General features: G+C 22.1%; 1 protein-coding gene across 1 annotated transcript in view; it reads left to right on the forward strand.

Annotated features, from left to right (window-relative positions):
* Window positions 1-24,932, forward strand: part of LOC122506244 (cadherin-87A) — a 178,984-nt gene that overhangs the window by 143,311 nt on the left and 10,741 nt on the right. The window contains exons 4-11 of the mRNA XM_043618321.1: window positions 9,934-10,191; window positions 16,288-16,422; window positions 19,702-19,894; window positions 22,071-22,381; window positions 22,712-22,867; window positions 23,157-23,344; window positions 23,855-24,017; window positions 24,335-24,779. Coding sequence (XP_043474256.1) covers window positions 9,934-10,191; window positions 16,288-16,422; window positions 19,702-19,894; window positions 22,071-22,381; window positions 22,712-22,867; window positions 23,157-23,344; window positions 23,855-24,017; window positions 24,335-24,779 — 1,849 coding nt within the window. The remainder of the gene's footprint in view (window positions 1-9,933; window positions 10,192-16,287; window positions 16,423-19,701; window positions 19,895-22,070; window positions 22,382-22,711; window positions 22,868-23,156; window positions 23,345-23,854; window positions 24,018-24,334; window positions 24,780-24,932) is intronic.

The raw sequence follows: 24,932 nt of genomic DNA on the forward strand, positions 1-24,932 counted from the left end.
AAATCCGATTTTCTTAAAATTCAACATTTTTTCTTCTCTTTTATGGGATTTAGCTTCATTATTTTTGTGCTTTTGGAAAATACTTTACATATTAAATTGTCTCTACTCTTTGGTAAAAATGTGAAATTATCGAAAATTATCAAAAATTCAAAAATCCGAATTTCTTAAAATTCAACATTTTTCCCTCTCTTTTATAGGATTTAGCTTCATTATTTTTGTGCTTTTGGAAAATACTTTACTTATTAAATTGTCTCGACTCTTTGGTAAAAAATGTGAAATTATCGAAAATTATCAAAAATTCAAAAATCCGAATTTCTTAAAATTCAACATATTTTCCTCTCTTTTATAGGATTTAGCTTCATTATTTTTGTGCTTTTGGAAAATACTTTACTTATTTAATAGTCTCGACTCTTTGGTTAAAAATCTAAAATTATCAAAAATTCGAAAAAATTCAAAAATCCGATTTTCTTAAAATTCAACATTTTTTCTTCTCTTTTATGGGATTTAGCTTCATTATTTTTGTGCTTTTGGAAAATACTTTACATATTAAATTGTCTCTACTCTTTGGTAAAAATGTGAAATTATCGAAAATTATCAAAAATTCAAAAATCCGAATTTCTTAAAATTCAACATTTTTCCCTCTCTTTTATAGGATTTAGCTTCATTATTTTTGTGCTTTTGGAAAATACTTTACTTATTAAATTGTCTCGACTCTTTGGTAAAAAATGTGAAATTATCGAAAATTATCAAAAATTCAAAAATCCGAATTTCTTAAAATTCAACATATTTTCCTCTCTTTTATAGGATTTAGCTTCATTATTTTTGTGCTTTTGGAAAATACTTTACTTATTTAATAGTCTCGACTCTTTGGTTAAAAATCTAAAATTATCAAAAATTCGAAAAAATTCAAAAATCCGATTTTCTTAAAATTCAACATTTTTTCTTCTCTTTTATGGGATTTAGCTTCATTATTTTTGTGCTTTTGGAAAATACTTTACATATTAAATTGTCTCTACTCTTTGGTAAAAATGTGAAATTATCGAAAATTATCAAAAATTCAAAAATCCGAATTTCTTAAAATTCAACATTTTTCCCTCTCTTTTATAGGATTTAGCTTCATTATTTTTGTGCTTTTGGAAAATACTTTACTTATTAAATTGTCTCGACTCTTTGGTAAAAAATGTGAAATTATCGAAAATTATCAAAAATTCAAAAATCCGAATTTCTTAAAATTCAACATTTTTTCCTCTCTTTTATAGGATTTAGCTTCATTATTTTTGTGCTTTTGGAAAATACTTTACTTATTTAATAGTCTCGACTCTTTGGTTAAAAATCTAAAATTATCAAAAATTCGAAAAAATTCAAAAATCCGATTTTCTTAAAATTCAACATTTTTTCTTCTCTTTTATGGGATTTAGCTTCATTATTTTTGTGCTTTTGGAAAATACTTTACATATTAAATTGTCTCTACTCTTTGGTAAAAATGTGAAATTATCGAAAATTATCAAAAATTCAAAAATCCGAATTTCTTAAAATTCAACATTTTTCCCTCTCTTTTATAGGATTTAGCTTCATTATTTTTGTGCTTTTGGAAAATACTTTACTTATTAAATTGTCTCGACTCTTTGGTAAAAAATGTGAAATTATCGAAAATTATCAAAAATTCAAAAATCCGAATTTCTTAAAATTCAACATTTTTTCCTCTCTTTTATAGGATTTAGCTTCATTATTTTTGTGCTTTTGGAAAATACTTTACTTATTTAATAGTCTCGACTCTTTGGTTAAAAATCTAAAATTATCAAAAATTCGAAAAAATTCAAAAATCCGATTTTCTTAAAATTCAACATTTTTTCTTCTCTTTTATGGGATTTAGCTTCATTATTTTTGTGCTTTTGGAAAATACTTTACATATTAAATTGTCTCTACTCTTTGGTAAAAATGTGAAATTATCGAAAATTATCAAAAATTCAAAAATCCGAATTTCTTAAAATTCAACATTTTTCCCTCTCTTTTATAGGATTTAGCTTCATTATTTTTGTGCTTTTGGAAAATACTTTACTTATTAAATTGTCTCGACTCTTTGGTAAAAAATGTGAAATTATCGAAAATTATCAAAAATTCAAAAATCCGAATTTCTTAAAATTCAACATATTTTCCTCTCTTTTATAGGATTTAGCTTCATTATTTTTGTGCTTTTGGAAAATACTTTACTTATTTAATAGTCTCGACTCTTTGGTTAAAAATCTAAAATTATCAAAAATTCGAAAAAATTCAAAAATCCGATTTTCTTAAAATTCAACATTTTTTCTTCTCTTTTATGGGATTTAGCTTCATTATTTTTGTGCTTTTGGAAAATACTTTACATATTAAATTGTCTCTACTCTTTGGTAAAAATGTGAAATTATCGAAAATTATCAAAAATTCAAAAATCCGAATTTCTTAAAATTCAACATTTTTCCCTCTCTTTTATAGGATTTAGCTTCATTATTTTTGTGCTTTTGGAAAATACTTTACTTATTAAATTGTCTCGACTCTTTGGTAAAAAATGTGAAATTATCAAAAATTATCAAAAATTCAAAAATCCGAATTTCTTAAAATTCAACATTTTTTCCTCTCTTTTATAGGATTTAGCTTCATTATTTTTGTGCTTTTGGAAAATACTTTACTTATTTAATAGTCTCGACTCTTTGGTTAAAAATCTAAAATTATCAAAAATTCGAAAAAATTCAAAAATCCGATTTTCTTAAAATTCAACATTTTTTCTTCTCTTTTATGGGATTTAGCTTCATTATTTTTGTGCTTTTGGAAAATACTTTACATATTAAATTGTCTCTACTCTTTGGTAAAAATGTGAAATTATCGAAAATTATCAAAAATTCAAAAATCCGAATTTCTTAAAATTCAACATTTTTCCCTCTCTTTTATAGGATTTAGCTTCATTATTTTTGTGCTTTTGGAAAATACTTTACTTATTAAATTGTCTCGACTCTTTGGTAAAAAATGTGAAATTATCGAAAATTATCAAAAATTCAAAAATCCGAATTTCTTAAAATTCAACATTTTTTCCTCTCTTTTATAGAATTAAGCTTCATTATTTTTGTGCTTTTGGAAAATACTTTACTTATTAAATTGTCTCGACTCTTTGGTAAAAATGTGAAATTATCGAAAATTATCAAAAATTCAAAAATCCGAATTTCTTAAAATTCAACATTTTTTCCTCTCTTTTCTAGGATTTAGCTTCATTATTTTTGTGCTTTTGGAAAATACTTTACTTATTAAATTGTCTCGACTCTTTGGTAAAAAATGTGAAATTATCGAAAATTATCAAAAATTCAAAAATCCGAATTTCTTAAAATTCAACATTTTTTCCTCTCTTTTATAGAATTAAGCTTCATTATTTTTGTGCTTTTGGAAAATACTTTACTTATTTAATAGTCTCGACTCTTTGGTAAAAATGTGAAATTATCGAAAATTATCAAAAATTCAAAAATCCGAATTTCTTTAAATTCAACATTTTTTCCTCTCTTTTATAGAATTAAGCTTCATTATTTTTGTGCTTTTGGAAAATACTTTACTTATTTAATAGTCTCGACTCTTTGGTAAAAAATCTAAAATTATCAAAAATTCGAAAAAATTCAATAATCCGAATTTCTTAAAATTCAACATTTTTCCCTCTCTTTTATAGGATTTAGCTTCATTATTTTTGTGCTTTTGGAAAATACTTTACTTATTTAATAGTCTCGACTCTTTGGTAAAAAATCTAAAATTATCGAAAATTATCAAAAATTCAAAAATCCGAATTTTTTAGAATTCAACATTTTTTGCTCTCTTTTATAGCATTTAGCTTCATTATTTTTGTGCTTTTGGAAAATACTTTACTTATTAAATTGTCTCGACTCTTTGGTAAAAATGTGAAATTATCGAAAATTATCAAAAATTCAAAAATCCGAATTTCTTAAAATTCAACATTTTTCCCTCTCTTTTATAGGATTTAGCTTCATTATTTTTGTGCTTTTGGAAAATACTTTACTTATTAAATTGTCTCGACTCTTTGGTAAAAAATGTGAAATTATCGAAAATTATCAAAAATTCAAAAATCCGAATTTCTTAAAATTCAACATTTTTTCCTCTCTTTTATAGAATTAAGCTTCATTATTTTTGTGCTTTTGGAAAATACTTTACTTATTTAATAGTCTCGACTCTTTGGTAAAAATGTGAAATTATCGAAAATTATCAAAAATTCAAAAATCCGAATTTCTTAAAATTCAACATTTTTTCCTCTCTTTTATAGGATTTAGCTTCATTATTTTTGTGCTTTTGGAAAATACTTTACTTATTTAATAGTCTCGACTCTTTGGTAAAAAATCTAAAATTATCAAAAATTCGAAAAAATTCAAAAATCCGAATTTCCTTAAATTCAACATTTTTCCCTCTCTTTTATAGGATTTAGCTTCATTATTTTTGTGCTTTTGGAAAATACTTTACTTATTTAATAGTCTCGACTCTTTGGTAAAAAATCTAAAATTATCGAAAATTATCAAAAATTCAAAAATCCGAATTTTTTAGAATTCAACATTTTTTGCTCTCTTTTATAGCATTTAGCTTCATTATTTTTGTGCTTTTGGAAAATACTTTACTTGTTAAATTGTCTCGACTCTTTGGTAAAAATGTGAAATTATCGAAAATTATCAAAAATTCAAAAATCCGAATTTCTTAAAATTCAACATTTTTCCCTCTCTTTTATAGGATTTAGCTTTATTATTTTTGTGCTTTTGACAAATACTTTACTTATTAAATTGTCTCGACTCTTTGGTAAAAAATCTAAAATTATCGAAAATTATCAAAAATTCAAAAATCCGAATTTCTTAAAATTCAACATTTTTTGCTCTCTTTTATGGGATTTAGCTTCATTATTTTTGTGCTTTTGGAAAATACTTTACTTATTAAATTGTCTCGACTCTTTGGAAAAAAATAAAAAATTATTAAAAATTATCAAAAATTTGAAAAATTGAATTTTTTAAAATTCAACATTTTTTTTCTCTTTTATACCATTTAGCTTTATTATTATTTGAATTTTTATTCAAAAGAAAAAATGGAAAACTGAAAAAATTTAGAATTTTTTAAAAATTACAGGCCTTTTCCATGATTTCCCTGATTTCCAGAAGCCTTTTAAAAATTCCATACCATTTCCATGATTTCCAGATTCTGTAGGAACCCTGCTTTTGTCTGACTTTCTTCTAAATTATCGAATTTAGTGATTTCTGGGGTGAATTTGGTTAAGTTGTAAAATGATTAATTTCTATTTGAATTCGTTTTTTTGAATGTAGAAAATCTGATGTTAATTTAATTCTTTTTTCGTTATGCACGGCAAAAAATATTTAGCTGGATGAACTACAGATTTCACTTTAGTAGCGAAATTATTTAGTGCTTCAATTAATACTTTCGTTATTCTAGAGAAACTTATCGCTATTTCAAGTAAAACTTTTTTCAGTGTGTAATAATTATTATTTCTTTAAAAAGTATTTAATTTAAAATGGCTTTATAAAATAAGCAATGCAAAAGATGACCCAGATACTAATTGTAATTGTTCTAGCCATAGTTTAAGTCTAGTAATGTAAATTCTATTTAAATTGAGACCATTGAGTGAAATTATTTGAATTTTAGTTAGTTAAATCTCTTTGTTAGGTTAAAATAATTATTTCTTTGAAATTTTTTAAATTGTTTAAAATAAGCAGCCCCATACAACATTCCCGCGCGCTTGCGCGCGGATAGTTTGGCTAGTTATTCTCTAAAGTTTGAATAAATTCGAAGTAATTTATGAATTTGCAAGAATCCAATTATTTTTACAAATAATAAATTTTTCCCAAGGATTTCAATTATTTAAAAAAATTTTAATACCATTCATTTGAGAAATTCAATTATTTTCATAAATAATAAAATTCTTTGTAGAATTTCAATTATTGTCATAAATAATAAAATTATTTTTAGGATTTCAATTATTTTTAATACAATTTCCAGAAAATTATTACTTATTTTTTAAAATTTTACAAAAAATCAATTATTTGCAGAAATAATAAATTTTTTTATCAGGGATTCAATTATTTTAAAAAGTTTTAATAAAATTCTATTTAAGAATTCAATTATTCTCAGAAATAATTAAATTTTTGATGTACTGAAAATCATTGAATTCTTGTTAAGTATTTATAAAAAAAATTTGAATATAATAATTGAATTCATTCCAAGAATTTTATTAACATTTTTTCAAATAATAATTGAAATTGTATTGAAAATAATTTAATTCTTAGCAATATTTTTATTAAAATTCTTTAAAATAATGAACTCTTTTAAATTAACTTTTACTGAAAATTTTAAAAATAATTGAATTTTATGAAGAATTTCTTTCAAGTTTTTAAATAATTGTTTATATTATTAATTGTAATTATCAATTTTCCTATTAAATCACATTAAAATTATTCATAAAAAATTTAATTTTTTAAAACTAATAGAGTTTTTGTAAATAATTACATTTTTTTTGAAAAATTTCTCAAAAGAATTTTATTATTTACAAAAATAATTGAATTCTTGCCAAAGAATTTTTCAATTTATAAAAATAATTGAATTGTTTCCAAGAATTTTTTATCAGAAATGTTGAAAATAATTGAATTTTTATTAAAACACTTGAAAATAATTGAATTTAAATAATATTATTAAAAATAATTGCATTCTTTTGAAAAAATGTAATTAAAATTGTATTGAAAATAATTGAATTCTTTCGAAACATTTCAATATTTCATTATTTATAAAAATAATTGAATTCCTCTGAAGGATTTTATTATTTATAAAAATATTTTAATTTTTGCAAAGAATTTTCTTATTTATAAAAATAATTGAATTGTTTTGAAAAATTTTATCTAAATTTTTGAAAATAATTGATTTTTTTAAGGAATTTTATCAAAAATTTTGAAAATAATAATTTTTTAATAAAAATTTTATCAAAATTGTTTAAAATAATTGAATTTATATTAAAATTCTTGAAAATATACAATTTTTTAGTTTACAAAATAATAATAAACGGAATACATCGTTCCGTGCGCTTATCATATTTATATTTGCTAGTAACATTAAATAATTTGTCAAATTAAAAAAAAAAATAGAAAAGAAAAAGGAACAATGCGCAAAGAGAGTAAAAATAAATTAAAGAACGTGATTTGAAGCGGAAAGAGGCTCAAATGCGAATTTATCGAGTTTTTGAGAAAATTAAAAGTTCACTTTGTACTTTTTTGCTATGTAAAGCAATTCACGTTGCCAAGCGTGTACACAGGTATTATTGTGTTATTCGCCTTTTCAACTGCCTCTACCATCTGGGCGAGACAGGAAGCCGAAGAATGTGGAACGAATTATCCGACAAATGTGAAAAGAAGAGAGAGAGAGAGAGAGAGGGAGAAAAAGAGAGGGGCCAACTGTATCATGTATGATCGCTTCACTTCCGGAAAATGCCGAGCTATACATATATACATACACATGTATACGAAATGTCCTGAGATGCAAAATTTGAATATCTGCCAACTTTTAGCATATCTCTCGATTTCAAAGTTTCGTCTTCGGCAATTTTTTTTTTTTTTTTTTGCATAAGGAATACAGCCAAACATATTTCTAAACTTGTGAACTCTAAATTTTTATTTCCTGTTATTTTAAAAAGTAGAGAATAAAAATTTTTGAAAAAATATTGTAACACAGAAGTTTAAAAGTTTTAGTGAGATTGCTGTTTGGTACACTTGAAGATTTGTCAAAGTCATTGGTCTGACTAGAAAGGATGTTTTCTACTTGAAAATTTACTGTTAGCTGGATTTTTTTAATATTTATTTTATTTTAAATTATTTTTATTCTATATACATTTTTTATTTTTGATTATTTTATTATTAGTTATTACTAATTTTATACTTATTATTCTTTTCTGTTTACTTTATTTTTATTTATTACTAATTTTATATTAATTATTCTTTTTTGTTTACTCTTTCATTTACTACTTTTGTTTGATATTTATATTTACTATTTTTTTGATAAAAAGTAATTTTCGACTGACTAAATTTGATCTACTTTTAATAGTCATATTGTCTGACCAAACAACGCCTTTTCTACTCACAGAAATTAAATTTACAAAATTGAATTAAAAAAAATTATTTTTTCTTAAAAGAGGTTCCGTCTGACCAAAATCGTCTATTTCTACTTCAAACTTATAGAATATATTAGAAATAAATTTTATTGCTGCTAAATAGAGTTTTTACCTGAGCAAATTTGTTAATTTCTACTTAAAAACAAAAAAATTACCTGACTAAAAGTTTTTGTCTTAGTTCTCGTTGTCTGACAAAATAGCGTTTTTTCTACTTAACAGAAAAAAACACTTCTGTGAATTTTTTTTTTTTTATTTAGAAATATTTTTTGTCTAACCAAATGACAATATTTCTACTTAAAATGTTAAATACTCTGGAAAATTAAATTAAATTAAAATTAGTTTTAAAATTAAAAATAGTTATTGTCTGACTATAATTGATTCTATCTACTTAAAAGCAAAAAAGTACTTAACGAAATGTTTTCGACTATACTAACAAGAAAAAAAAAATTAAATTAATTTTTATGACCCAGATATTAATTGGAATTGTTCTAGCAATAGTTTAGGATCAAAAAAAATTTTATGACTAAAAATTGTTAGTAAACAGAAAATAAAGTTCGCTCCAAAAATAAGTTTTCATCTTCTGCTGATTATCAGCTGTGGTTACTTCTTATAAATTGTGAATTAAATTAATTTTTATGACCCAGATAATAATTGGTATTGTCCTTGCCAGTGTTAAGAACAGTAAATAATTTTTTTCTAATTTAAAAAAATTTCTGGAATTTTGCCTGTTAAAGATTTGTAAGAAAATTTTAACTTAATATTTAAAAAATGTTTTTATCTCATTTAAATATAAAAATCTCTAAGGAAAAATAATTTTTGGTTTGTGATACTTATTAAGTGTTTGGTATTTGAAAGTTTTAAAAAAAATTTTAGAACTGAAGATGTGGCCAGAAATTTTTTTATTTTTTTGAGTTTTGACTCATTTGTCTGACAAAGTAGCGTTTTTTCTACTTGAGAGAAAAATATCCTTTTCGTAAATTTTTTCGACTTTAAAATAGTTTTTGTCTGACCAAACGACTATATTTCTACTTAAAACGGAAAATATTAGAAAAAATATAAAAAATACACTAGGAAATTTTTTTCTTCTTAAAACTAGTTTTGGTCTGACGAAACAGTAAGTGTTCTACTTAAAAAGTAATAATGCCTAATTAGTAATTAGTAATTATTACTTAAGCAGAAATAAAAATAGTAAAGTGAAGTAATGTATATAAAAGTAGTAGTAAGTAAAAGTATCTCTTCTACTTTTAAAAAGTAAAAATTTCTATGGAATTATGAAAGAGCAATAAAATTAAAAGTAATTTCTGTCTGACTTAAAAATATCCCTTCTACTTAAAAAGTATAAAAATTCTCCAATATCACTTTTTAAATAATATTAGATCACATATTAAAAATATACATTTTGTCTGACTAAAAAGTACAATTTCTACTCTAACAACAAACATTTTCTCCGTATATTTTTTTCATTCCTCGTATAAATAAATTTTTCTCTCCTAATTTTCTTTTTCTCTCTCTATTCATATTTATTCCAACTTTTCCATTTACCTAGCTATTACTCAGTAAAAATCAATTCTTCATATAAACAAAATTCTCTATATATTTGCGACTATAATATTATCAAATTACAAATTGTTTATTGTTTCTAAAAGCTTTTCATTTACGATGAAAAGGGATCGTATTAATATAATATATATATATATATATATAATAGAAAAATAGAAGAAGAAGAAGAAAAATAAAAATTTTTTGTTCTCTGATTACAGGAAAATGATACTATTCGATTTCGAGTGACATTGGAGGATCAAGTTCCTGCAGGACAACAACCAAATATAGTTGGCGTTGATGCATACGTAATTGTTCTCGATGAAAATGATAATCCACCACAATTTGAGGGCACACCATACGAGGCAGTTGCCGTTGAAGACACACCGGTTAACACGACTATTTTACCAGCTATTAAAGTCACTGATCCCGATTTGATCGGCGAGAATATTGAACTCACCTGCATTCCCCAACCACAAGTGAGTCACAAATTCAGTAATTTAATTAATTAATTAATTATTAATATAATATTATTAATAACTAATATAATTATAGTATTTAATTTAGTTTATTCTACACTAAAAAATAAATTATTTCTTTAAAGATAGTTTCATGAAAGATAGTAGTAGTCTAATTTTTGTCTGACCAAACGACTATATTTCTACTTTAAACAAAGAAAAATAGATTTATTTCATTAAAACTAGTTAATGTCTGACCAAAATTGATCATTTCTACTTAAAAACAAAAAATTACTGGACGAAAAGATTTTTTTGATTAAAAATTTTCATTTCTCTGACAAAGTAGCATTTTTTCTACTTACGAAAAAAATTGCTCTTTCATGAATTTTTGTAAAACTTAAAAAAAAATTTTGTCTGACTAAACGACTATATTTCTACTTAAAACTGAAAAAATAAATTAGAAATAGTTTTTTTTCTACTATGCACAAAAAAAATTTATTTTTTTTATTAAAAATAGTTAATGTCTGACCAAAATTGACAATTTCTACTTAAAAACAAAAAATTACTGGACTAAAAGATTTTTTCTGATTAATAAATCTCATTTGTCTGACAAAGTAACCTTTTTTCGACTTAAGAGAAAAATAGCCCATTCGTGATTTTTTTCAAACTTAAAATAATTTTTGGCTGACCAAACGACTATATTTCTACTATAAACAGAGAAAAATAGATTTATTTCATTAAAAATAGTGCATGTCTGACCAAAATTGACTATTTCTACTTAAAAACAAAAAATTACTTGACTAAAAGATTTTTTCTGATTAAATATTCTCGTTTGTCTGACAAAGTAGCTTTTCTTCTATTTAAGAGATAAATAGCTCTTTCATGAATTTTTTATCAACTTTAAAATAATTTTTGGCTGACCAAACGACTATATTTCTACTTAAAAGTTAAAACAGAAAAAAATAGATTTATTTCATTAAAAATTGTTCATGTCTGACCAAAATCGATAATTTCTCCTTAAAAACAAAATAATTACTGGACGAAAAGATTTTTTTGATTAAAAAGTCTCGTTTGTCTGACAAAGTAGCCTTTCTTCTACTTAAGAAAAAAATAGCCTTTTCGTAGATTTTTTTTCAATTTTAAAATAATTTTTAGCTGACCCAACGAGTATATTTCTATACTTAAAACAGAAAAAAAAATAAAGTCAGTGTTACCACAAAAATTTAACTTTGTTTTTCATTTTCTCTGACTTTTTTCTGATTTAATAAAATTTTTAAGATTAATTGCATTTTTCAAGGATTTTATTTAAAATTATATTAAAAGTATGTAATTTGAAATTCTGCGATGAAAATAATTCGAATTCCTAACTGAAATTTTTTATGAAAATAATTGAATATTTTTGTAAAATTGTAATAAGATTTTTTTTTAATAATTAAATCTTTTGATAAATTTTATGAAAATAGTCTAAATATTGAAAATTATTGAATCGCGAATAACTTTTAAAATACTACATAATTACTTTTTTTTAAAAAATACTTAATTTCATATATAAATTGAAATAACTCACAGTAAATTTACAAGAAAATAAACTTTTGACATAGATTCTAAATTTGTCCCCGTGAACATTCAAGTTAATTAAAAATTAAATTCAAAATTAAAATCTTGAAATTATAATTAAAATGAAATCAAACGAGAAAATTTAACTTTAATTAAAAACAGATGTTAAAATCAAATGAGAGAAGAATATGAAATTTTAATTAATTTATAAACTGATGAAATATTAATTAAGAATTTAATAAACAATGAAGATTATTTTTTCACTCAATATCAGGTATATATATAAATTAATTGAAATATTTTCATACTCTTATTTTAAAATTATAATATTATAGAAATTTTAATTTAAATCTAGGATAAAATTCAATTTTAATTCAAATAAAATTTTAATTAAGGCGAAAAATTAAAAATCGCAGGAGCAATATAGTTATTCGTTGCTAATTATAACTGCGGTTAATTTAATTTATTTTAATTTAATTTAATGTTAAATTCTATACTAAAAACATTAAAAGTTAGATAAATATAAAATATAAAAAAAGTATAAAACGTTACTAAAAGTTATTATATTAAGTTTTTATTAAAAGTTATTAAAATTTTAGTGAATTTTGTAATGTTTATATTTTATAATGGACAATTTAGAAGAAAAAATATTTTTCTTTTGAAAATTTTATAAATATTTGTCTAAAAGAGATTTTTGTGTACAGTTTCTTGATTTAAAAAAAATCCTAAATAACGAATTTTAACATTTCTTTTTATTCTTTTTTTTAATTGTTGATTATAAACGCGTTGTGAACTTCACTGCGGCTTAAATAAAAATATTATGAAAGTTAAATAAAAAATACAAGAGTTAAAAAATATTATAAGTGAAATAAAAAATATCTGAATTAAGCAAAATATTAAAAGTCAAATAAAAAATATCCAAGTTAAGCAAAATACTAAAACTTAAATAAAAAATATCCAAGTTTAATAAATACCGAGAGTTACAAAGAATTTCCAAGTTATTAAATATTGAATATTATATAATATTGAAAGTTACATAAATAATTATATTTAAAACAGAATTTAAATAAAACTAGAAAAATTACATAAATAATTTAACAACATTTTCAAATAATGAACACATATATATCTATATTTTTGCGAGATACATACTTTTACAACAATTTTTTTTCCTTCATCATCTTCATTCATTCTTTTTGTTACACTTCGATAAGTTTTCTGCATATAATTCTGAATTTAAGTAAATGAGAAAGTTGAAGTTACGACTCATAAATATAATGGTATGTTATTTGAATATGAGGAATATATTTGAAAATATATATATAGAGATGTAGAATAAATTCTTTTCTCTGTGTCTTTGTTGAAAAGAGTATTATATATAGAAGGATGTGTATGTCTACATCATATCCGCTTGATGAATTCAGCAGGACGTTATATGGGCAATAAAACTGCAAACCCTTTTAAATAACTGTCCACCGTCTTTATGGCATCACACTTTACTGTCTCTCGCTTTGACAATAATATAGATATATATCTCACTGTATAAATATCATGTCAACTGTATTATGCATTCTCTATTGAACAAATTATCGTTCATTTTTATTTATTTTTTCTTTTTTTTTTTAATTAATATTCTTTAGTTCATTTTTTATTTTTTCCCATTTTTTCGATTTAAAAAAAAAATTAATTTTTTTATCATTAGTTATATTTTTTACTATTTTTATTTTTTTACTATTATAGAATTTTTTACTATTTTTTTTATAGCATTTTTTTTATCCTATTTTTGTATTTTTTACTATTTTAATACTTTATTACTGCTTTTTTATAGTATTTTTATTTTTTGATCCTATTTTTGTATTTTTTACTATTTTAATACTTTGTTACTGGTTTTTTTTATAGTACTTTTATTTTGTCAGTATTTTTGTATTTTTTTCACTATTTTAGTATTTTTTACTGCTTTTATTTGTAGAAATTTAAATTTTTTTCTCTTTTTGCTTATATTATTTATATTTTTTACTATTTATACTTTAGTAATTTTTTTTTTGCTAATATTTATACTTTACTTACTACTTTTGTTTACATTATTTATATTTTTTTACTATTTTAATATTTATTTTACTATTTCAATTGTTTGTTACTATTTTAGTATATTTTTTTACTACTTTAGTATTTTTCTACTATTTTTTTTTTGTATCTATATTTATACTTTTTTTTAACCACCTTCCTTTATATTATTTATATTTTTTTTTACTATTTTAGTATTTATTTTACTATTTTTTACCTATATTACTTACATTTTTTACTTTTATTGCTTAAATTATTTTATTATTCTCACTATTTTTGTTTTTATTATTATTATTTTCTACTATTTTTTCTTTATATTTTATTACTATTTCAGTAATTTTTTACTACTTTTGTATTTATTACTATTTTACAATTTTTTTACTGTTTCTGTTTATAGTATAAAAATACAAATTACATAAAAAATTTAACTAATTTAATATACACTATTTTTGTATTTTTTATTATTTTTGTATTTTTACTGCTTTTATTTATTGAATTCTTAAATTTTTTTTATTTTTTTTTTTATAATACTTTTATTTTTTTGATCCTATTTTTCTATTTTTTACTATTTTAATATTTTATTATTGTTTTTGTTTATAGTACTTTTACTTTGTCAGTATTTTTGTATTTTTTCACTATTTTAGTATTTTTTTACAGCTTTTTTGTAGAAATTTAATTTTTTTTTCTTTTTGCTTATATTATTTCTATTTTTTACTATTTCAGACTTTTTTTACTACTTTAGTATTTTTTTTTTTACTATTTGAGAATTTACTTTAGTATTTTTTTTTACTATTTGAGAATTTACTTTAGAATTTTTTTACCAATATTTATACTTTACTTACTACTTTTGTTTATATTATTTACATTTCTTTAGTATTTTAATATTTATTTTACTATTTCAATTTTTTGATACTATTTTAGTATATTGTTTTAATACCTTAGTATTTTTTTACTATTTTTTTACCTATCTTATTTACATTTTTTTCTTTTACAGTTTACATGATTTATATTTTTCTTACTATTATTGTTTTTATTATTATTTTTTTTACTATTTTTTCTTTATATTTTTTATATTTATTTTTTATATTTATTTTACTATTTCAGTATTTTTTTTACTATTTTAATATTTTCACTATTTTTGCACTTTTTATTATTTTAGTATTTTATTATTGTTTTTGTTTATAGTACTTTTATTTTGTCACTATTTTAGTATTTTTTACTGCTTTTACTTGTAGAAATTTAAATTTTTTTCTCTTTTTGCTTATACTATTTATATTTTTTACTATTTTAGACTTTTTAAAATATTTTTGTATTTTTTTACTGTTTGAGAATTTGTTTTAGTATTTTTTTAACCAATATTTATACTTTTCTTACTACTTTCGTATATATTATTTATGTTTTTACTTTTTTTACTATTTTTATATTTATTTTACTATTTCAGTATTTTTTTTTACTAAAATTTTAGTTTTTTTACTATTTTAGTTTTTTTTACTATTTTAGTATTTTTTACTATTTTTTTTGTGTATCTATATTTATGCTTTTTTTACTACTTTCGTTTATATTGTTTATATTTTTGTACTATTTTAATATTTTTACTGTTTCTGTTTATAGTACCTATTTTAATATTTTCACTATTTTTGCATTTTTTATTTTAGTATTTTATTATTGTTTTTGTTTATAGTACTTTTATTTTTTTTACTATTTCAGTAATTTTTATACTTTTTTGCCTATTTCTTTTTATATTGTTTATATTTTTTAACTACTTTTTGTTTAATATTATTTGTATTTTTTTTAATTAATTAATTACTTAATTTGTTTTGAATATTGTCTGATTATTAATATTTTGTATCTATAATATTCCCATTTATTAATCATACATTTATTTTTCATATCCAACCAGTGAACATTGAATCAAGAAAATAGACAATAAAATAAATCAAAGGAAACTAAATGAATAAATCAAAAAATTGCAATGAATAAATCGAATCAAATAAATCGAGCCAATAAAATGACTCGTACAAATAAAATGACTCGCTTGAATAAAATGAAATAAAATAAAATGCATGGCACGAGCAAATAAAATGATGATAAAATAGAAACAAATAAAATATGAAATAAAATTCTCTCCCAATTATAATGAATAAATAAATAATTATAAGAAATTCTCAATTTATAATAAAAAAAACGACTGTAATTAATTTATAATAAAATTATATTTAATTACCAAATGATAATTTTTTTCCTTTAATTTTATTTATTTATTGAAATATATATTTATTTAAATTATTAAATATTATTTATATTTATTAAAATTATATAATAATGTAGAACCAAAAAATAAATGTTATAAAAAAAGGGAAAAGAAAAATTCCCTCTAAACGTTAGCGTTATAGAAAGAACAATATTTCATTATTCCCCATGAAAAATGGGGAATGAAAGGAGAGAAATTTTTTATTGAAAACTTGTAAAACTTTATTGAACTTCGATATGTTACAGTTTCCCGATGCCTGTGTAAAGTTTGGAATTAAAGATGTGGAGAAAAGCGAGAACATGTACGTGGGTGCTCTTGTTTTGCGACAGCCACTTGACTACAAAGAGAGACCTTTCTACCAGCTGCTTCTCATGGCGAGCGTGAGTGGAACTATAAGGAAATTGATATAAATTATACGAGAAACTGTTTCTTCTTCCTCCTTCTTCTTCCTCCTCCTTCCTTAAATAATACAAATTCAACTTCTTCGTCTCAGACTACTGCGTTTTAGTTGCGTATATGTAAAACGAGCAGTGCAACTAATTAATTCTCATAATACCCAAGAAATACACTAATTGCTTTATCACAAACTTTGCTTTTTGCCTTTTCACGCAAGAAAATGAAAGGAAAAAAAAGAAGAAAATTTTACTTTGCTATTTTTATCATTTTATAATTACGCGATTTGTTAATAAATTTATTTTTTTTTTGTCTCTTAATATAAAAGTTATCAACTTTACCGAAATTTATTTTTTATTTATCATTCATTTATTTTATCGAGAAGAAAAATTCTCTTTCATGTCAATCCAGAGAATTTTGTTTTACAGTGTAAAATATTAACAGAAAATTTATTCAGGGTTGCCATAAATATTTAATTTTGTTTTTCCTTGACTTTTTCCTGACTGATTTTAACTTTTTCCCTGATCCTAAAGAAAATCCTTCGCAAGAATTCAATTATTTTTACAAGTATTAAAATTTCTCAAAAGAATTCAATTATTTAAAAAAAATGTAATAAAATTTGTTGCAAGAATTTTATTATTTTAATAAATAATAATAAATCGATTATTTGGAAATTCATTTTTAAATCAATTTTTATTAGAAACTTCTACGAAAATTCAATTATTTAAATTCAAAAAAAAAATAATTCATTGAATAATTGAATTTTTGTTCAAATAAAATTCTCATAAAGAATTTTATCAACAAATTTTTAAATAATTGAATTCTTTTGATGAATTTTAATAAAAATTTTCAGAATAATCACATTTTTCAAGGAATTCGATTAAAATTGTATCAAAAATAATTGAAATCAATTATTCGCACAAATAAAGTTTTCCAAAAGAATTCAATTATTTATAATAAAATTTTCATAATATTTATTATATTTCGAAAAAATTAATTATTCAAAACAATGTTTATAAAATTCTTATGAAGAATTCAATTATTTTCATAAATAATAAAATTCTTCTCAGGAATTAAATTATTTTTGAAAATTTTAATAAAATTTTTAGCCACTATTCAATTATTTTCAAAAATATTACATTTTTTCACAGGAATTCAATTATTTTCAAAAAAAAAAATTAGAATTTTTCACAGGAATTCAATTACTTTCAAATATTTTAATAAAATTGTTTGAAGAAATCAATTATTTTAAATATAATTTTAATTCAATTTTTTTTTTAAATAATTCAATTATTCTTTTAGATTTTAATAAAATTCTTGACAGGAATTCAATTATTTACATAAATAATTTTTCGAAAGAATTCAATTATTAAAGATAAATAACAAAATTATTCTCGAAAATCCAATTGTTTTGAGGCATTTTAATAAACTTCTTTGGAAAATTCAATTATTTTCATAAATAACAATATTCATCAGAAGAATTCAATTATTTTTAAAAAATGTAATAAAATTGTTTCAAGAATTCTATTATTTTAATAAATAATAAATCGATTATTCAGAAATTCATTTTTAAATCAATTTTTATTAGAAAATTCTAAAAAAATTCAATTATTTAAATTCCAAAAAAAAATAATTTATTGAATTATTAAACTTTTGTTAAAATTGAATTATCATAAAGAATTTTATTAACAGATTTTTAAATAATTGAATTCTTTTCACGAATTTAAATAAAATTTTTAAGAATAATTCCATTTTTCAAGGAATTTGATTAAAATTGTATTAAAAAAATTTAAAAATCTGCAATGAGTTTTATTATTTATGAAAATAATTAAATTACTGAGAACAGTTTTATTATTTATAAAAATAATTGAATTATTGAGAAAAAATTTGTAAATAATTGAAATCCTGGGAAATTTTTATTATTTATAAAAAAAAATTTATTTGCTTAAAATTTTACTAAAAATTTTTTTAATAATATTGTTATTTATGAAAATAATTGAATTTTGCAAAGAAAATTGTTTCTTGAAAACAATTGAATTTCTGCGAAGAATTTTGATATTTATCTATAGATAATTGATTTCTTTCTGAGAATTGCATTACAATTTTGGAAATAATAATTAATACAATATTAAAAAATTCAACTCATTTCAACAGAATTGAAATTAAAATTGTATTAAAAATAATTGAAATTCTGCGATGAGTTTTATTATTTATGAAAATAATTGAATTCCTAAAAAGAATTTTATTATTTACGAAAATAATTGAATTCTTTTGGAAAATTTTATTAAAATAGATATTTAAAATCATTGAATTGAGAAACATTTTTGAAAATAATTAAAATTTTCCCAAGAATTTTATTACGTTTGAAAATAATTGAATTTCTGCAATTATATTTATAATTTCTTCAAAATTCAATTTTTTTTTTAGTGTTTTAAACTAAAATTCTTCTATAAATCTATAATTTTTAATAATTAATTAAATATGTATTAAAAAATGTAACTAATTTCAGAAGAATTTGAATTATTAAATTTTTTTAAAAAACTAAGTTCTTTAAAATTTCTAATTGAATTAATTCAAAATTAAGAGTTTTCTTATGAATTTTAAAAATTCAATTTTTTTTCCAGTACTTTTACTAAAAATCCCTGACTTTTCCCTGAATTCCCTGATTTTCCTGACCTGTGGCAACCCTGTTATTTTTTATTTATTTTATTTATCATTCATTTTATTACTACTTCTTATTTGTTTTATCGAGAAAAAAAATTCTCTTTCATGCCCATCCAGAGAAAATTGTTTTATTGTGAAAAATATTTTCTCATCGATCAACAGGAAGGAGGAAGAATAAAGAGCGTGGAAATTTTATTTATAAAAATATTTTAAATAATTTCTTTTTCGATTTTTTTCCGATTTTCTTTCCTTTACAATTAAAATTCCATAATTCGTCTTCTGACTGTTGGATTTATTTTAAAAAACAAAAAGATAAATAAATATTTTTTTCAATTAAAAAAAATAGAACAATTTTTATTATTACAAAATTGTATTCGATGGAAGAAATTAATATACGAAGGTATTTTTAATACAAAATTGTAATCGATGGGAAAAATTAATATACGAAGGAATTTTTTAATAGAAATTGTAATCGAAGGGAAAAATTAATATAGGTATGAAGATATCATTTTTTTTTTAAATTCTAGAAAAATAATAAATTTTGGTAGAAATTAAAAAAAAAATTTGAACTGAATTTCTAATTGTTTTCATATTGTTTCTAGGATGGATTGAATAATAAAACGACGGGCGTCGAAATAAAAGTGGCGGATATTCAAAATAGTCCACCGGAATTTTTGGATTCACTCACTGGAATTGTTCGTGAAGACGATCCGATTGGCACATTGGTGATGACAGTAAAAGCAAGAGACGGCGACAGAGGAATGCCAAGAAAGATCTTTTATGAGCTCGTCACAAGTAAGTGTGTTTTAAAAATTTTTCTTGTCATTTCTTACGATTTCATTTTATCACTGTCCATCACGCAGCGCGGCCTATGTGCAACCAGTTTATTTTCCTCAAAATAATATAAGAACAGAAACAAAAAAATTTTACCTCTTTTCATTAAATTCAAATAACTACAACTATTATATATTTCATTGCAAATATTCTTGAAAATTCAGCTACTTTGCATTTTATTTTTTTTAATTTTACTATTTTTGTGATTTTTTTATTCTTACGATTTTATTTTTTTACGATTTTATTTTATTTATAATTTTATTATTTCTACGATTCTACTTTTTTAAAATAAAATATTTTAATTGATGAAGTAAACAAGTTCTTGTTTGTATTTCATTAAAATTATGTATATTCATTTATTGGGAAATATTTTGTTGTTGTATTAATTATTTTAACTAATGAAGTGAAGAAATTTCTGTTTACGTTTTATTAAAATAATTTATTTTCATTTATTCGAGAAATTTTTTTGTGTACAGTATTTTAATTGATGATATGACGTTATTTTGCTAGCGTTTTGTTGGAATAATTTAAAAATGAAAAATAAGTAAAATTAAATAAAGTTATAATAAAAAGAAATAAATATAAGAAGATATTAAATAATTTAATCGATAATATTTTTTAAATGATAAAGAAATTTATTGGTTTTTAAACTAAAATAATAAAAATTTAGTAATAATAAATAATAAAATATTGAAATAATTTATTTTCATTGATACGAGAAATTTTTTTGTTAAATATTAATTTAATAATAAAGAAATTTTTTGTTTTCTAGACTGAAATAATAAAAAAAAATAATAAAAGTAAAGTATTGAAATAGTATATTTTCATTTTATCGAAAAATTATTTTTTGTTTAAAAAATTTAAAGGTATTTTTATTTTGCACTTTATTAAAAAATATTCGTTTATAGGGGTAATTTTTTTACCCAAAAAAATAAAATATTTTATTATTTCAATCAATAAAATAACGATATTGCATTTTCTTGAAATAATTCATTTTCATTTTATCGAGAAATTATTTTCTTCGTGTAAAATATTTTCATTGATGAAATAACGATATTTTGTTTGCATTTTATTGAAATAATTAATTTTCATTTTATCGGGAAAATATTTTCGCTGTATATTTAAAATATAAAATAAAAAAAAAAAAAAAAAAAAAAAACCTCAAAAATTTTAATTGATTCTTTTTTGGAAGTCAATTATTTTCATAAATAATAAAACTCATTGCAGAATTTTAATTATCTTTAATACAATTTTAATCGAATTCTTCAAAAAATGTAATTATTCTTAAAAATTTTATTAAAATTCGTCAAAAGAATTCAATTATTTAAAAATTTATTGATAAAATTCTTTATGAGAATTCAATATTAAGAAACATAATTTTTTTGTATTTAAATAATTGAATTCTAGTAGAATTTTCTAATAAAAATTGATTTAAAAATGAATTACAGATAAAATTTTAGATTTTAATTGCGAATATTAAAAGCATTAGAACGTAAATTTTTAAAAATAATTGAATTTTGTAAAGGTTTCAAATTAAAATCTTTGAAAATCTGAATTTTTCATTTTTTAACTAACAATTCTGTGGAATTAATTTTTTTGTGAAAGTTTAATTGCGGATTTTTTTAAAAATTATTTTAAGTTTTTATTTTCTAATATATATTTAATTGAAGAATGTACTAATAATTGAAATTTTGTAAAATTGAATTATAAACAAATAAATTTGAAAATTCTCAAAAAACTTTTTGAAAAATTATTAAAAATAATAGATTTGAAAAAGAATTTTAGTTAAAAACATGGAATAAAAAATTATAGTAGAATTTTCTAATAAAAATTGATTTAAAAATGAATTTCAGTTATAAAAAATTTAATTTATAGTTTTAAGTAAAATGTTCTCTTATTTCACTCGGAATGGTTATATTTTTGTAAATAATTGGTCCGTAATTTTTAATTTTTGGTCCGTATTTTTAAATACTTTTACTGATTCGAGCCCTGATTTTATTGAAAGAATTAAATTCATTAAATTAACATATTTAAATATTTTAATTAAAATATATTGAAAATATTTTTATTTAATTTATGAACTTTTGTTTGGAAAATATTTTAATGATGAAATAATTTATTGTTTTTTCTTTTGCAGATCCGTTTGATTATTTTCTGTTGGATCCGGTGAGTGGTGAATTGAGAACAGCTAAACCACTGGATAGAGAGGCTTTGCAGGATTCGACTGGTGTTCTGACGTTGACGGTTAAGGCACGAGAGGTAATCGACGGAGTGCCAGGAAACGACGCATCGACAGTTTCGACGGCGGAAGCCACTGTGACCATCAAAGATGTCAATGACGAACCACCTTCCTTCAATCAACGCGAGTACAACATTGAAATTCCCGAGAATGTTCCCGATGGTACACCGCTTCCACATTTGGACATGACTGTCAAGGATCCCGATGTGGTAAACTTTTGTTCGCAACTTTTCTCTCAATTTTTATATTTTACTTTCTTACCTCTATTTTCTTTACATTTCTCTTCAAAATTTTTCTTTACACATTCATTAACATTTTTTTTGAATTTTTATTACATTCTATACATTTTTTACAATTTAATTACATTTTGTACATTTTTGTACACTTTTATTACGTTTTGTACATTTTTTACACTTTTATTACATTTTGTACATTTTTTTACAATTTTCTGTAACTTTCTTTACATTTTTTTGTTTGTACATTTTTCTTCGTTGAAATTTTTCATTATTTTTGATATTTTTCTCTGTCAAATTTTGCAGGGATCAAATTCTGTATTTTCCCTGGAATTAGAAGATATAACCGGTGCATTTGCCGTTGAACCGACCCAAGCGACCGGAAGTACCTCGGTCAATATACGTGTGACCAACGGCTCCCTAGACTACGAGAATCCGAACCAGAGGAAGTTTATCATTCTGGTGAGCAACTTGTAATATAATTACATCACGCCGCTGGCTAAACTTGATTCTCTTCTCCTCAACTCTCCTTCTTCCTTCATCTCTCTCTCTCTCTCTCTCTTTTTCTCGTTTTAAGACGAGAGATAAATCGAGAAAGGAAAACTAACTTTTTTGTTTGACCTCTTTTGACTTGCATAGCTTTAATTTGCTCTTTTCTTATTCCCTTTCTCCTTCTTATTTGCAAGCCATTAAAATAATAATAGGAACGATTTTCATTTCCATTTATTTGCGTAATTTTATTTTTTTGCAGGTGATTGCAAGGGAGATGCACACTAATCCAAAGCTATCATCGACTGCAACCGTGACCGTCAGTATTATCGATGCTAACGACAACGCGCCTTCATTTGCAAGTCCAACCTACACAGCCCTTGTTTCTGAAACTGCGACCCCGGGTAGTTCAATTGCAACAATTACTGCTAAAGATCGTGATAGTGGACGGTACGTGAATATTTACTTATTTCAGAATTTTTCCATTTCTTTTAAGAGACTATTTTTTTAATTACACGAATTATTTTTGAAAATTGAAATTAAATTACATAATAGACGAGATATTTTGTACTCACGTAAATTTGCAGCTTTTTTATTCCAAATTGTTTTACAGCTCAAATTGTCGTGTCAAAAACATGCCAAAAATTTGACAATAATTAATTTGTAAATAAAGTGATTAATATTTTCGTAAAATTAATTCCCCTGGAATTTTTACAATAACAGGATTTTCACAGGACAGAAAAAATACGAAATTTTAAGAAATAATTGAATTTTAAAAGGTTTTACATTGAAGTTATAAGAAATTTTAATTATAAATAACAAAAAATAATTTAAAACAGTGGAAATGTTGATATTTAAAATGAAATTTTCGAAACTAAATTGTAAATGTAAAAGATTTGGCAATTTGGATAAAAAGTAATTTTTAAATACTAATTTACTTCTTTTTAAATAAATTTTCAGATATGGTGTGGCGGGAATTATTTACCAATTAATTGGTCAAGGCGCTGAACATTTTGCGGTCGACAAAAAAACCGGAAGTATTACCGTCGCAGCATGTCCTACGCCTGGAACTTCACCCTGTCTCGATTTTGAAGAACAATCCGAGTACTTCCTGAATTACAAGGTAAGAAATTTCTCCAAAATTTAAATTTAAATATTAATTTAAATTTCAATTTAAATATTAATTTAAATGTCAATTTAAATATTAATTTATTCAATTTCATATTAAAAAATCATTTTTATGTAAAATTAAAAAGAGACGAAAGTACAGAATTATTTTTCAAAAGGAATAAAAATATCAAGATTAAATATTACTTCGAAATGTTTGTATTAATATTTTACGTTTAGGATAGGATAGGACGCTTTTTTTCTAGTTTTTTTTACTATCAAACGTGAGTGTTCAATTTGTTATTTAAATTCAATTTAAATTTTGTTTCACAGGCTACAGATGACGATGGTAAGGGTCAAACGACAAGTGTCTCGTTGAAAATTGCCCTCTCGGATGCAAATGACAGTCCACCGCATTTTTTACAAAATAAATATCGTGCAGTTGTGGATGAGGGCGCAGAGAAATTTGAACCCGAACTAAAAGTCCAAGCACGTGACAAAGACAAGACATCGAAAATTACTTATTCTCTAATCGATGGCAATAACATGGGTCTGTTTAACATCGATCCGGACACTGGAGTAATTACCATTGCCAACAAAGGCCCTGTTGACATCACGAATTCAAGTCACGATTGGATTGCTCTTACTGTTCAGGCCAGAGATGGTGCATTCACTGATAATACAACCGTCAACATTACCGTTCGAGACGTTAATAACAATTCACCCGTATTTCCACATGATCTTTATACGGCCAGTATTCCCGAATTATCAACTCCAGGTAGGAGAAAATTTATACATTTTCTTATCTTTTAGGCTTCGCACTCATTAATTAGTTTTAAAAAGAATTAGGAGAAAGCAGCTTTAAGACATAAAAATTTAGTAAAAATGTATTTTACTCAGAGTTATCCGAAAAACTTGATTTATATTTCCC

This window comes from Leptopilina heterotoma, unplaced genomic scaffold (assembly GCF_015476425.1).
Source record: "Leptopilina heterotoma isolate Lh14 unplaced genomic scaffold, ASM1547642v1 Lhet_4, whole genome shotgun sequence".
NCBI classification, from domain to species: Eukaryota; Metazoa; Arthropoda; class Insecta; order Hymenoptera; family Figitidae; genus Leptopilina; species Leptopilina heterotoma.